This window comes from Choristoneura fumiferana, chromosome 11, assembly GCF_025370935.1.
Source record: "Choristoneura fumiferana chromosome 11, NRCan_CFum_1, whole genome shotgun sequence".
Taxonomy (NCBI): Eukaryota; Metazoa; Arthropoda; class Insecta; order Lepidoptera; family Tortricidae; genus Choristoneura; species Choristoneura fumiferana.
Window position 1 is genome coordinate 7,212,506 of NC_133482.1, and position 15,926 is coordinate 7,228,431.

Here is a 15,926-nt window from a genome sequence, read left to right on the forward strand (position 1 = left end):
ATTACTTGACAAACACCAAAAATTATATTTCTCTATTTTCGTCGCGGCTCTGCCACGCTAATTTGCCGCGATGTGACCGCGTAGATCGTAATTACATATAAAATAATGACTCGGATGACGCATGCGCGACCTTGACGTTGATTCCTATTGTTTGATAGTGGCCGTGCCCGAGACTTGGAAACCACTTGAATTTTAAATTCAGTATAACTCTCATTTGCATTGTTCGTGGTTTCGCCGAACGGGAGCCATGTTGACAAAGTACTCGAGACAGATGTGCCCGAGTATCAGTTTCGGATATTGTCATATATTCCGAGATTTTAATATGATTCTGTGGGAGGGCACGAGCTGCAGGGCGGTGCTATACCAAAATCAGGTCAAGTTACAAGGGGGTGGGTTTGAAAGTTCACAAAAGGTACCAAGAAGGGGCGAGACAGTATAATAGGCACCTGAGCACGTGTGCCGCCGGATATAGAGGGCCCATTGTCTGCCGAAGGAAGCGATTTTGATGCGTCTAAAATGCGACTGATATTTGGTCATATTACGTATTTCTATGGTTACCTACTCCTAATGAGCTAAAAGTTTAATAAGTGTGAGGGATAAGATTATGTCCATTAGCTATGGTATTAGTTAATACAGAAAACAGCCATGTTGGATTTAGTTAAGCTGTTGAAATACTTAGGAATTTCGAAGAATTTAACGACTCTACATCGATTTTTATTCGTGGGTTCTAAGAAACTAGCTAATAATCACCCTAATCCTTTTAAAATGCTAAAATAATTAGCAAAATCATTTAGTTTTTCAGGTAAATAATAATGCAGTCGAAACGCGTTTGTAAGTGCAGCCTCACCGCGGTTGCAGGGGAAATAGCGCGGGAAATGAGTTTTCGATGTTTGAATAAATGGGTCGCGGAAATAAACACACGCGGGATATTGTCTATGCTCGAACAATTTCAGCCCGTGACAGCACTGGCAGGAAATAAGAACGCGCGAGATTGCAAACCGTTCAATCATTAAGAAATAAATTACTTAGAGTAAAATGTTTTAACCCTCCCACGCAAAAAGAAGGGTGTTATTTTTCACCGCTATGTGTGTGTAAGTCTGGCTGTGGCATCATAGCTTCCAAACCGATGGACTGATTTTAATGCCGTTCTTTTTTAATCAAAGGTAGTTTAATTGAGGTGGTTGGAGATGATAATGTTATAGTATTTAAGTTTCATTAAAATTGCTTCAGCTGTTTGTAAGATATTGTAATTTGAAATGACAATATTGGGGGGTTATACCACAAGTTTGAAACAGTAACGTTATTTCTTAATCAGAAAAAAAACAGGAAAATAGCACTAAAATAATGCAAAGTTGCTTTGCTAACAAAATAGGCACGCAAATGGTCGGCGTAGGAACATAAAGGAAAATTACGTATGGCATGAGCGTAATATCGATCGAAATGGCAAAGCCGCATTAAAACAAGCCGGCGGCGATCGATATTCACGAGGTAAACTCCGTCATTCCCAGCGGCAGTTTAAATTTAAAAATACAATTTACCAAGGAATTCCCTGCTTTGAATTACATTAAGTGTAAACAATAAAGCGCTAGCAAGCGTATCGGCCGCGGCAGGCGACGGAAGTGCCAGATAAACAATCTTTTTTAGATAAAACATTGAAAAACAGAACATAAATCTGTACGACACAGGAGCACTTCATCCAGAAATGTCAAAGCTTTATAAATATCTAACGGGCGCATACGATTATCCCGCCCTTTACGACCATTCAGAACGTAAAAAAGATTTAAGCACTCCCCGTAACCTTCGCGCTAATTAAAAAACGGAGTACATCCGGCTCTTCGTTAGTTATACAGAACTGATTGAATTCAAATTAGAAATTTAGAGTCATTCGGGAAAAGGTTAAAAACTTTTGTTTCCTGTGAATTAAGGATTTTATTAAATAATGCATATTTAAAAGGTCCTGCAGTCGTAAATATGGCATTTTATTTTTAACAGTATACAATAAATTAAAAACGGTTTATGTTTTTGTTTTTGTTAACAGGGTTCATTATCAAATTGAAAATAAAAAGTACTTACTAAATCGAAAACCATGGCGCGTTCGTGACACAGTTTTTTTTTAATTTTCTTCTTTGGCTGTCCAAATTGTACCTACTTGATGTAATTTAGACTGCAGCGAGCGGCTTCTGTCGATCTTGGCTGAAGTGGGCGGCGTTTAAATTGGACCGCGGCCGGGACGTCACTTCCGGTGCCAATAATTCTTCGTCTCAGACCGCCAGTGACGAGAACGCGCAAGATACTACATTTATCAACTCAAAATTGTAATATGTTTGTCAATGACAATATTGTTATTGTTAATTGTCAAATATCAGTCTTAAATATATAAGAAGAAAAAAGAATTAAAAAATTCCAAATAATTATCTATCATGTTTCGACTAATCAGCGGAAACAGTTTCCGGAGAGATTGTGGGCTTGGTCAATCTTTGATTATCTAGTATCTCTTTCTGTTTAACCTATCTGATGATGACATTCACAACATAGTTATCTATTAGGGATTAGTGAGCGAGTGAAAAAGTTCTGAATGACCCGTGTCAGAGTTGTGACAGCTATCGCAGTCAGGGCCACCGCCCACGCCGTCCGGCGCGGCGCCCGCACAACCCTGCAGATAACGCTCGGGATAACTTAAATACGCACTCAATTATTTTTTAATGATAACTACCAAAACTGTTACCTACTTATACCTAGTGCCATCCACGAAGACGCGTGATTTTGTCAAAATTAGCCATTAATGACATTGTAATTAGAACCACGGCACGCGTCATCGCGTGAATGACTCTACCTATACCCCTATATCTGCCTGTACTATACTGTATTTTTTTTCTCATGAATGCGTAGTCGTGTCAAGTTAATATTAATATCAAATACCTATTCAGGGTCGGAGTCCCTTAGGCTAGGTAATGTCTTTACAATGAAGAAAACAGAGATATCCGACAGTCACCGTGGCAAAATTTTACCTGTACACGCCAAGCCTTTTTTATATTTGCCCTCTTTATGTGCTCTATGCATTGGTATTTGGAATGCGAAACGAGCTGAAAAATTTAATCTTTTTTAAAAAGCCATACCACAATTAGTAAAAGGGTAACATGAGTGACTAACAGACAACACACGGCCTAAGCTATTGGAGGACTTGAAATGTAGTATTAGTAGATCCCTAAGGTCAAAGAGGTGGACTGTGAAAGGAATTTTCAAAATTCCCACGGGTTAGCGTATAAAAGGTACTTATTTATGTATATATTTATGTTAGATAGTGATTCTGGTCCGACACGCTCGTTCTGTTCCTTTGAGTTGTGTCTTGGAATTATAGGTGATGATATCTGGTATCGATTAGGTACTTTATTATAATCGCGATCACGTACAAAGTTGGGGGCACAAGTCATTAATAAAATTTAATCAGAGCTTTCGTTTCCAAATATATGAATAGATTAGATTTACTTACATATTTTTGATCCATACACATAATAATTTCAATCATGGGTAAGTAAACTGATGGCTCTTCAAACCGATAACCAAATATTTTTTTGATGATGTACTTGCATTATCATTCAAATTCTACATGATCGTACCAAATTTCAAGTCAATCCGAGCACTAGAGTTGGGTGAAATTTGATTTGTTAGACACCATACATACTTAAGTACTTACATGCGAGCATTGAATTGAAATAAATCATTGTATAAAAATGAAAAGCAACATGCTAGAAATAGCAATCAACTCCGCTCCGCACCGATAAAGGCGATCGACAATTAAAACGCGCCACCTAAAGGGTAATGAACAGTCGGCAAATATTTGTTCTTGCGAGGATTCCTGCGGCGTGGTACCGCAAATACGACAATTAATTAATTTCGGGTACAAAGGCGCCGCCGGCGTTTGTCGGCTCCTGCACCCGTAATCCGACACTATTATTGAGTCGAATAGTCTCTTAAACTCTTTGGTACTCATCTAACACTTTAACAAAGGTTAAATTTAGCAATCACCTGCGCAAAATCTCAAATTTCTGCAAAAAATACATTGTACGCGGGAGCGAAACATAAGATAGGTTCGTAAAGGGTATAAAAATGCGTTTAATTTATTGTAACTGAAATGAATTGGCCGATAACGCGCTATCAGTGTTCCACGAATCACGCGAACACGAGCGAGTCCCGACAACATTGTTGTAGGTGGTACCTACTTGAGTAGGTACCTACCTACCTACTTATAAGAACATTGTGCGGGGAAAATTCCATTAATAAAGATGTGAGAACTTAATCGTCGTTCTATCCGAACTTGTATATTGCCATTAAAAAATAAATAAAAAAAAACTTATTTTTTACGGTGTTAAAATATGTTAACCCAACAAAAAGAAACATCAAATTAAAACAGTTGAATCTTGATAAAATACGTTTTGTAGCCTCATGAAAACGATAATAAAATTTTATTGGAGCATGAAATTTTATCAATCGCTTTTTGAGCCTAAGTTATAAATAAACAACGCGATAAGGATCCGTTTTGAAATCTTTTTTTGGGGTCTGACCCGATTATTGAATGCATTGACAGGCGAAATACAATTTAGGATTCCAATCAAGGCCACCTGAAATAGGTGAATGTGTAAGAAAGGAGTCATTGAATAGACCCCTGGCAAGGGCTCTTATTAAGGGCTTATTGAAGGACAAGGGCCCCTCCTGCCGGCGGGCGCGCGCGAGCACCCTCCAAAATACAAGTACACAATATGTTAAAGAATCACCCTATGCTCTTTTGGTAGTGTGCCAACCCTTGAAAGCTAATTCGTCGTCTTTCTTACCTGTCTGCTTGCTCAAGGACTTATTATGTGCCCATTTTTTTATTGTTACCGAACAATGGTCATTTTTCACGGATAATCTGATTTGTCTTGTTTCTTTTAGGGTTCTGTACCCAAAGGGTGTGAACAGAACCTATTACTTAAGCTCCGCTGCCTATCCGTTATCCACAGGGCTACATTTTTGAACCATAATAGGTACCTACCTACAAACTAAACATTCAAATAATTCTGTAAAATAAACATTCGAAAAAGAACGAGTTTTAGCCGTCAAAATATGAAATAACAATACAAAATCATGTTATAAATCAAAGAAATTGTACTATGGTACGGAATCCTCCGTGTGCAAGTCCAACTTTAATTAAAAATATTATTTAAATAAAGTCTATCTTCCTATCTCGTGCCGTGAATATGTTCAGCAATACCCACTATGAATGTGCCAGCACTTTATTAGGTTTTTATACAGCACGTGCTATGTACGTGATATTGGTTCTACATTGTCTTTGTGCACGTTAAAGTCTATTTATTTCTAAGCGACGTCTATGAATGAGTCATTAAGAAGAGCGACTGCCTGAATCGAATGAATAGTAAAATAAATGAAGTGAATATTCGGTGGCCAGAACTTGAACTGACTTGTCATCGTACTCGGCCGGTAGTTGTCGGGGACTTATAAGTTGTCCTGTCCTGCTCTAACACCCTTTGTTCCAATTTTCGTAGATCAAATTTTGAAAAGGTTGCGCACGTGCGCAGGAGTGCGTATCGGGTTGCACCGGAAGCTTGCCAGTTGAAGCACAATGGCCACCGGATGTGGCTGCTCGAAACGACACGTATCTTTTTATTGATATCTTAGAAAGCTCAATACTTTTCTTGTCAACACTTCAAATCTGACAGTTATGAAGTGTTGTTCTGTTAATGGTATCAGTGACGTTCTATTGGAGCCATTGGAGGCCTATTTATGGGATTTATTTCGGTTAATGATTGAAAACAGTGATATTCATTGAACTGTAAAAAAATCAAAAAGTAACGTTTCTCTTCCCGCAATGATTAAAAACTCAAAATTATAATAATAAATAAATACATAAAAAGTAATAAATACGGTTCCGCTATAAGTTATCACCGCGCGACGAGCTACTAGTAGCCATTAGCCGTTCAAATCACTTCATGGAAATAAATTATAACGATCCTTGGATGGTCGCCACTTAAATTACCGTTGGCATTATTGCTCTCGTACTCGTATCCGATTCGTTCCATTTAATTAATCAACGTGGAACGTCTACGTATCTATTATTAATAAAGCATTTGAAGAAACTTGTGAAACCTATTCAATTTTAAGCGAATATTTAGGCAAGTAGGTATAAATAATATTGAAAGCGAGAAATGCAGTTGTTTGTGTGCGTTTGCGCCGCTGTTACGATAGTCAGTAATGCTACGAGCTACGCTGGGCTCTACGGGGCGTAGCGCGCGGTCGCCGCCGCTAAGGCGGCGCGCACACTGCACGCGCATTGTGCAATTGTTCCGAACCCACGTCCGGTGATTTGGCTACGCAACGCAAGGATGCGCGAGCGCTGCGATCGCCCCCTTGCGACAGCGCGGATGCTTCGAATTGCACCAACAACATTAACCATACACCTTACCTTATTAATACGAGTGCAGTTGCAAAATATTGAATTTATGATACCTTTTTGTGCGTTAACCTTCAGTTTTGTCGGCCCAGTTGCATTAGTTGTTCACGCTCAAGTTGCCGCGAGGACGCATCAAAAATTTGCTCGTACGCGAGTGTAAGGTATCTTTACCGCTGTCTAACATCAATACGGCAGCCTTGGTATGTCTTTCAACTTACAGTTACCCTGCAATTAACACTAGATATTCATAGCTAGGCGTGTGTTGGGCGCAAAATAAATGCTCCTTATCTAGCATGCGTGTCAAACTTTCTGTTAAAATTGTAATGCGTATTAGTTACTGTAAGCTCTACGTTCGGTGAATATACATTAAAAAGTTCCAGAACCGTAAGTTTTTACAAACGTTTCTTCGGCTTCTGTCCAATGGGAATAGGTAAGTCATAAAAAAGCGTAACTCACCACGCCATACCATAACAGGGTCCAACTCCGTGGAGTCCCTGGCACGGGAGCTCGGATGCAAAAACATAGCTTAACCAGAGTCCAGGGCAGACATGTTGACACGCGCACTGACGGTCACTTCACACTCATTTCAATAATACAAAAAAATCATACAACAGCCAACAGTGCCAAATTTCCTATTAAAAAGATAATAAATTATGAACAAATGAAATAAATATACAAATTCCTATACAATATAGACTTAATTATTATAAAATAAAAAAGTATTTTAATAATACGAAAAGTAACTTGAATAAAAAAATATTAAAAGCTAGGTAAATAAAAAAAAAACACTGAACTTTCAAATACAGAGCGTAAAGTAACACTAGCAGTGCAATATGTAAAAAACAAAGTGTGATGAGCACAAGAAGGTATGTGTTCGAAGACTGATCGCCGCTGGCCGCTCGCCGGGCCGCGGCGGCGTGGAAGGGGCGCGTTGGTCAATCTGCTCCTGCGCCGAGGTTGTGAACCTAGCCTTACGTCCGCTGTAATTACCGAAATTTTGTCCTAATCGAACGTAGCTTTGATATGGAATATTTAAAGTTGCTTGGCGAGTTTGCTTTGGTTATTGTTTAATACAATTTTAATCGTAAATATCTAACCCGTTTTCTTATTAGGCAGAATGTAAACTTTTTTATTGAACATTCAATTATTATTATAGTTAGCGATCTTAGTGCAATTTGACGTAATATGAAATAAAAAAAATGAATATATAAAATACCATCAACAGCTCTTATGTATTTCAAAGTTAATGCTAAACGAGCTTTCCCGTAAGGCCTTTTCAGATGTCGCTAAACTCAAGTTACGGCAAAAGAATGAGACAATTTTCGCTAAGACCTCGGATCAACTGAAAGAGAGCGGAAAAACGGCGCCAAGGTCGAGTTGCGCGGGCGCAGCCGGGCGGAACTGCAGCGCATCGCATGTGTTCGACATCATAACTCACTAGCCTAGTGCTGAAACGTATGTAGGTGTATTAATTCATACTATACTCAATATAAATGCGAAAGTAAATGTGCGGTATATTGTTTCATATTTGATAGGTAGGGACATACATAGTACTTTATCTTTACGAAAAACGAAAAAAAAAACGTAAATAAAATTTGATAGCGAAAACCAATTGAAAATAAGATTAAGTCAGAAATCTTTCTATTTTTTTGTATGTTTTAAGGCTACATTAAGCACCACTTAATTTTATTTATAAAGGCGCTAATTTTAACCGACGAACTAAGACTATAAAAATTGTTTGTGCTCTGACTTTTTTGACATTATTTACCTACATTTAGATGTGACAACTCTGGCTAGGTATTACTGTGGCTGTGGTAGAACCAGTGTTGTCAAGTATATTGTCACTCAAGGCAAACGTGTAATTTTTATGATAAATAATGGGCTAGATGCAGTGTAGTCAACCATATTATGACTTAACGCAGACCTAAGTAGGTAGAGTTGAGCTTTAGAAGGCAGAGTTGCCACATCTGACAATTATATTACGAGTATGTTTGTACGGTAGGTAGCATAATTGAACATTTAGAAAGGACGACTTGTGATAAGTGTTCCTTTTTGTAAGCATGACACATGCAGCAACGATGACATGAACCATAAATTGAAGAGCAAATTTACGGTGGCTGTCCTACGACTACGAAATAAAAACCGGCCAAGAGCGGGTCGGACACGCCCGACATAGGGTTCCGTAGCCATTACGAAAAAAATTAGTAATATTTTTCTAAGGATTTCGTATTTTGTACACAAAAAAACACTCCCACTTTACGTCTATGGGAGGTACTCTAAAAAATATATTTTCTATTTTTTATTGTACCATTTCGTATAATAGGGTCCCTCTTGTTATGAGAGGAGGCCTGTGCCCAGCAGTGGGACGTATAGGCTGGGATGGGTGTATAATAGTTTATATATATATATTCGTGCAAAATTACAGCTTTCTAGCATTGATAGTCCCTGAGCAAAGCCGCGGACGAACAGACAGACAGATATACAGACATGGCGAAACTATTTAGGGTTCCACTTTTGCAATTTTGGCTACGGAACCCTAAAAAGGTTAAAGGTATCAAGTCGTTCGCTGGCTGTTAGCAAGATATATGCTTAACATCAATTGGAAGTGTAAATTGGAAACACAAACGTCTGGGGCGAGACCACCCGTGCTAACGATGTCCAAGAGGAGTTCTTGTCTACTTCATTAATTTATTATTTCAGTAGCTGAGCGCGACCGCGGCTTGCAGTCAAAACATCCCGCTGCGATGATTTACAGCGCAATAAACACAGTTTTATATCTAATGGAAATGAGCTTTTATCCGTGAGATTGCACAGCCGACCCCCGATTGTAAAACTCATTTTATCTCCCATGCACGGATTCAGCCGATGACACGTCTTTCTAACTATTAAATTTATCGTCAGATGTTTCAATTATATTCTAAAATTGTCATAAAAAGAGGTGTCAAAGGCAACGGATGGCATAACTTTTTTTACAGTTACGGTGAAATTGCATGCATGTACAGTCGTCTATAATTGCGGAGTTATCGCGAATGGTAGTTTAATGAGGTTGAGTTTACCGCTCTGCAGATAAGTGGCCTATTCCCTTATCTTTATGACATGATATCGACACCCCTGGCGTTGACTGCTCTGAGAAATGTCTTCGTTTTAATAAATATTACGTATTTGTACGAGATGATACGTAGATTTTAGTTCTCGATAAATGTTGACCAGTTTAAGGTTTAATACCAGTCTAATACGCCTGATGCTATCATCTAATTAAAATTAGCACTACTTCGGATGTTTTAAAGACTCATGCGATTTATTTTATTTTATTTTAATTTGTTTGTTAATTTTTAACCTTCTTCAAGAAAAGAAGGAGGTTTTCAATTCGACTTTATTTTTAATGAGTGTTTATATCGGAATTTTTATTTATACGTAGGTAACCGATTTTCAAAATTCAAATTAAAATTTAATGATGATGATTATTTTTTTATTTGAAACCTGATGCTTTTCATTTGGTCCGATTTAAATTTGATTTAAGGTCTGACGACATCTTTTTGAGTTATTATTCAAGTATGAGCCGTAGTTCCGACGCGGGCCCAGTGCGGATTGGGAACTTCACACACACCATTGAATTGCTTCGCAGGTTGTGCAGGTTTCCTCACGATGTCTTCCTGCGTGGGAACTACGGTCCAAGCCCTCTCTTTCTGAGAGGAGGCCTGTGCCCAGCAGTGGGACGTATATAAGTTGGGATGATGATTGATGATGATGATTCAAGTATGTAGAAAAATATTCTCATACTTTATTTTGAGTCGGTTTAATTTATTGTTGTAACTTTTTGTCTACCAATGATATTATTGAATCCATAATATAATACCACCAGCTGGCTCCTATCCCTGTGAGCTGCATGTACATATGTATTCGTATATTTATTTCTACTATATAGGTACAGGTTGTAACTTGTAATTATTAAGCTAGTACTCACCACTGTTGTTTTTTTTAGAGTTACTTGTGGGCCGCAGGCGCAGACTGCTCCGGCAGGCACAAGTTGTCATACTAAAGGTAGCTTGTTGTTTTAAAGCAGGTATTACCGTCGTTGTTTTTGTTGTAGAGGTGAACTGAGCGAACGTAGTTATTTAGCTCGGGCAGACACAGTTACTTTACTGAAGCTACTTGTTGTTGTCATTGTAATTCTAGTGCTGCGCGGGCGGCGGGATATATGTAGTCCTTTCGGGCAATTAATATGTACCTAACCCTACTGAAACTAGCTAGTTATTACTAAGCTACCCACCACTGTTGTTGTTGTTGTAATGGTGCGCGGGCGGCGTAATGCAGTCAGTAAGCATGGGCATGCATTATATAACACTATTGAAGCCAGCTTGTTATTTCGTTAGGTCTAAGCTAGTACTCACCACTGTTGTTGTTGTTATTGTTGTAATGGTGCGCGGGCGGCGGAATGTAGTCCGGTAGCTCGGGCAGACACACGTTGCTCTCGTACATGTTCGGAGGCACGTTAGCGAGCAGAGAACGCTCTTTTTCTACATCTGGTAAAACAAAGAAGCGAATTGTGAAAGGTCAAAATAAGACTGTTAAATAGTTCAGCATGAATATAATATTGATGGACTAGTTTTATTCCTACAAAATTAAAATAAAATTACAGCTTTCAAGCACCAGTCTCTAAGTTGCGTACCGACACCGCGCGGCGCCGCGCTAGCATTGTTCGATCTGCCGCGCGAATATTCTTATAGTGCGCGATTACCACGCGAGGCAATGTTCGATGGTTTGCCGCGCGAAGTCGATACACAGCTTTAGCTAAGCTAAGCTGGACGGACGTACGCACGCGAAACTATCAGGTCTGTGTAGGACTACGGAACCCAAAAAAGGCCCCTTGGCATTGTGTATAATAGGTTGACTAACATTTTTTTATCGAATACCTATTGCCATTTCGTTGAGAGTTGAGAGAAAGCTGCCAGATAATTGTTCAGTTCAAGTACCTAATAGGGTCCATATCACTCGCTAACTGTCGAAATAAAATTCATAATGTAATGTTTACTTGTCATAATGTATTGTTTTTAATAACACATTTTTCGTTTGTTCAGAATTGTTATAAAACAAACCTAACCTAACCTATAGAGTTTTATAAGTTATAAGATAAACATGTAATAATTTCTGATAAAATTATGGTTTCGACGGGGAAAAAATTATGAATAAGTTCAAAAGTTATAACAAACATTTCATTATAACTTGCGAAAATTATGACTGTAGAGATACGCGCACCGCAAGTAATATGCAGTAAAGTATGACAGTAACCTTTCTGCAGAATCTCCAGGTGTTCCCAGAGTATGTCGCCCATGAAGGCAGGTGCGCGCGCCACGAACTGCTCGCGGCCCATGGCGCAGATGTCCTTGCCCTGCGCACGCGCAAACTGCTGCAACGCCACGCCTTCCAGCGAGAACTCGCGCGCCGCCCAGCGCAGCCACGCGGCTACCGCTGCTTCGCTCCATTGTCGAGGGTCTGAATGAGAACGAGAATAAGAATGTTTAATTGTATAATAATAGAAGTATCAACAGTTCCCTATAGAGGCATACAATAATAATTTAAATTAAGACTAATGTAGCAATCTGTTTTAATATATATTTATCATAGTTATTAAAGAATTCCTTTAAGTTATAGAACACTTTTTCAATAAGCCAACTACGTAGTTTAATTTGTAGTTAACTTTAGGTAGTAATACATCGTAGTTATTTATATTGAACACGCATTGGTTGTACAACAAGGTTTTATAATGTTTTAAACTCGTAATTTTCACCCACAACTAAAGAAAGTAAGAAGATATTTACACAAACAGACTTACAAACTTTCGCATTTATAATATTATTGGGATCACAAAAAGACACACAAATACAACAAAATTTACGCAATTACACACAAATAAACGAGTAGACTGAAGTTATGAAGGGTATCATGATTGCTAAACAGCTCGAGTCCTTCGTACTACCCGCATCTTGATTGCAACAAGTACCGGTACTCGTATGTCGAAGTTCGAATTCCGGGACACACACAAAGAAAAAGGTTTTAATAATCTTTTGTTGTACTAATATTATGCCCAGAAATATTTCTAATATGTTTTAACTAAAAAACACTTTCTATTAAAGTTCCTTGCGGTGTATTCGTCTTGGCAATGATGATCTTGCCGAAGGCGACCGTAGATTAACCCTTTGACCGCCCCGGTCGGTAAAACACAACACCTGAAAAAAAGTGCCATAGTGGCCATGTCGGCATTTCGTTGCGCATATGGAACGATTTTCAGAAAAAAAATTGTCGGCTGTGCTGTGGCGGTTAAAAGGTTGAAAAAAGACATGTAGGTAGATAAAAGAGACTTCTGCGGCCAATTTGCAAATTATAATAATAATAAAATAATAATGTAATTTAATTCAGATTATTATCCATAGTTTGTTCGTTACAAAGCCTTATTATTATAGTTAATTAAAGTTTGATTTTGATCTTTTATTTAAAACAAAACAATTTTTTATTTGTTGCCCGTTTATGACCAGTACCTATATACTTTAGTAATCTGACAAATACTGAACTAGGTACCCATATATTATATGACCACGTCACAAGATTTAACTTAAAAGTGTTGGGGATTGTAGGTAATAGGTAGTAGGTATTTAGTAACCTACACTTGCGTTCAATGAAATTATTGACTAAAGTTCTGAGCTTCGTCTATAAAAGACCTATAACAGCACGGCATCTACTGCGCGCTACCTTGGTCAGGCCGTAAGAATTATGTTTTCTCACATTTGATGTGAAAGTAGGTATATTTTCATCACAGTCATACCCTCGGAATTTTTTTTTCGCCGTCCCTGAAATTTGGGCGTCTAGTGTATAAATAACAGGGCTTTGTAATGGCTCTATATCTCTTGTTATAAAACATGACATTTCAGACTTTATGCAATAGGTTTGTAAAGTTAGTTTCAATAGTTATGATCAACTCATTAAATTTTGGTAAAAGAGTTAAAACTCAAAATGGTACGACGTACATGTAAGCCCAGCGCAGTGTCAATTAATTTTTAAAATTTCCCATAGGTACTTTCCTACCTGCCATGTGCGTTGCTTAATTTGACTTTTTAATAAATTGCATTTAAATCATCGCAGGTATCGATATACAACACGCGATTACAACAATAGCAAAATAACGACAAAAGCATAGCTCTGTGGATGCAACCGCAATAAACGGCGCACGCGTTGGCCAACAACGGAACTTGCCACAGTGCCCGGAAGCTCGCGACCTTCACGCCAAAACGCGGTCTGTCTCTACGCCGAAGGGTTTCTAATGTAGAAGGATACATGGAGCCTTAATAGCTCTAACATACGCAAATGATTATAGCTTGAAACTATAAGCATTTTCACTTGGCTACAACGCATCACCAACGCTCACTTGGCGCGAGCGCGACTGGCGGTGTGGTAAGCGTTTTCTCTGACTAATAGCACGCCCAAGACGTTATCACAGCGCAACGCAAAGAACGCTCGCTACGCTTAATCGCCTGCAGACGTGGCCAGGCCGCAAGATTCCACTCTTAGTAGATAGGTGTAGTTTTTCTTATACCTATCATGAAAGAAAAAAAGCTTTATTAAATTCTTTATTCTTTGTAATAAGTCTTCGTTGTACTATGTTTTGTGGCAATAAATGATATATTATGTTTATCTTTACTAGTGCACGTTTCAATATACCTACGTGGATTAAAATTTATCGAATAAAAGATGTTGACATACCTATCGTGTATATTTTTTACAAATGAAGTAGCCTTTACTCACGACTTCGTACTCGTAAAATATTAGATACAGTCGGAGTAAAAAAAGGTTAGTCACCCTAAGATCTATTTTCATTTTCCTTTGCTCAGTGTGAGCGCTAATCTGCTTTACCGATTGAGTAGGACATACTGCGTCAACCTGTCAACCTGCTAAACATAATCAGGTGACCATAGCAACCCTACCACTACACCTTGGCACTGACAAACACTGACAATTAAATAGAACATTATTTGCTCAATATTTGATTGGAACTTTTACGAAGTTAGATAGATAGATAGATAGAAACTTTAATCGTCATAACAAAATAAAGTTGTTTATTAAAAAGGTTTTGTATTGATGTGAAACTAGATAAATGTAAGAGGTGTATACTAGTGTAACCCTTGTTATCATGTCAAGTAAGTATAATTTGATATGCACTTGTCTACTTAGTATTTTGGTTTCAAAACGTACTAAGAGTCTAATTCCAGGATTTTACTTAATTTCCACGGGAATTTTAAAACCTTGCATCGTTCTAAATTGGGTGCAGACATTCAAATAAAACATCTGTATAATCATTAATAAGTAAACGCTATGCAATCAATCTAAACACACATCGCCGAGATTCTTTAAACAGTAGCGCGGACAAAAAGTCAATCAATACAAATGGAGTTATGTGTTACAAATTGCACTACGCTTGGAACTTAACTTTTTCCCCGGAGCGAGCAGAGCTAGCTAATATTCAATAATTAGTTTAATTACCGCTTTTAGTCGGTGGCCGCCTTCGGGAGTAAATGTTTATGCCATAAGATGGGCTCGGACTGCGATGCTTAGTTATGTGGGTTTCCATTCCGCCATGTCTGGAGAAATCTAGTGATTGTTGCAATAAATGTTGACCGAAAAAACACGTGACAATGTATGCTTTTGTGTTTTTATTGATTTGAACTTCCTACTTTTGATTTTTAATTATCATTGTTTATTTTTATTACAATTAAATGGTGGGAATAAGGCACTAACAATGTGCACAAAAGCACCCTAAAAATAAGATTGACACTAGTAGGCAGTCATGTTAGTCATGTTAAATTGTTATAATTTATTTTAACAGAAGAATCAGTCATGTAGCATCGTCATGGATCGCACGTCAATGATAATTCATTATTGTAACAAAACAAACCGGGCAAGTGCGAGTCGGACTCGCGCACCAAGGGTTCCGTACACATTTATAGGTATGTAAGTAAACGGGAATCGTGTCTTGAAGATATTTCTCGCTTTTTCCGAGTGTTTTAATTTATCCAGTGTATGCAGAGCCCTACTCTTAAGCAAAATGTACGCAGTGTGGGGTCAGATTATATTGGTCATTGATATTTACGGACAGACATAAATATCAAGATTTTCAGACTTTTCTAGTTGGTTGTGTTATAATAGCTACCTTCATACCAAATTTCAAGATTCTGAGTTCACGGGAAGTACCCGGTAGGTTTTGATTCCCTTGCGAGTTTCGAAAATTTGCAGAAATTTGCAGCATAAACGGCTGCATCTTTTGATTGCGTTGGCTTAGAAATTTGTTTTTTTCACAGCTACAAGGGACAGTAGACCTCAGTATTTGATATCAATTTCAGCTTAATACCTCCACGCGTTACCGAGAAAAAGTACCTACCTACTGGTACTAAGCTAAAACTCAAATGTACGTAGACCACGTGTTTCAAATACG

At 38.2% G+C, this 15,926-nt stretch overlaps 1 protein-coding gene across 6 annotated transcripts in view; it reads right to left on the reverse strand.

Moving 5' to 3' along the window:
- The window catches only part of pnt (ETS transcription factor pointed), a 141,240-nt gene that overhangs the window by 22,189 nt on the left and 103,125 nt on the right, over positions 1–15,926 (reverse strand). For all 6 annotated transcript variants that reach the window (XM_074094324.1, XM_074094323.1, XM_074094328.1 and 3 more), the window contains 2 exons: positions 11,735–11,938; positions 10,837–10,968 (listed from right to left, as the gene is read on the reverse strand). In XM_074094324.1, coding sequence (XP_073950425.1) covers positions 10,837–10,968; positions 11,735–11,938 — 336 coding nt within the window. The remainder of the gene's footprint in view (positions 1–10,836; positions 10,969–11,734; positions 11,939–15,926) is intronic.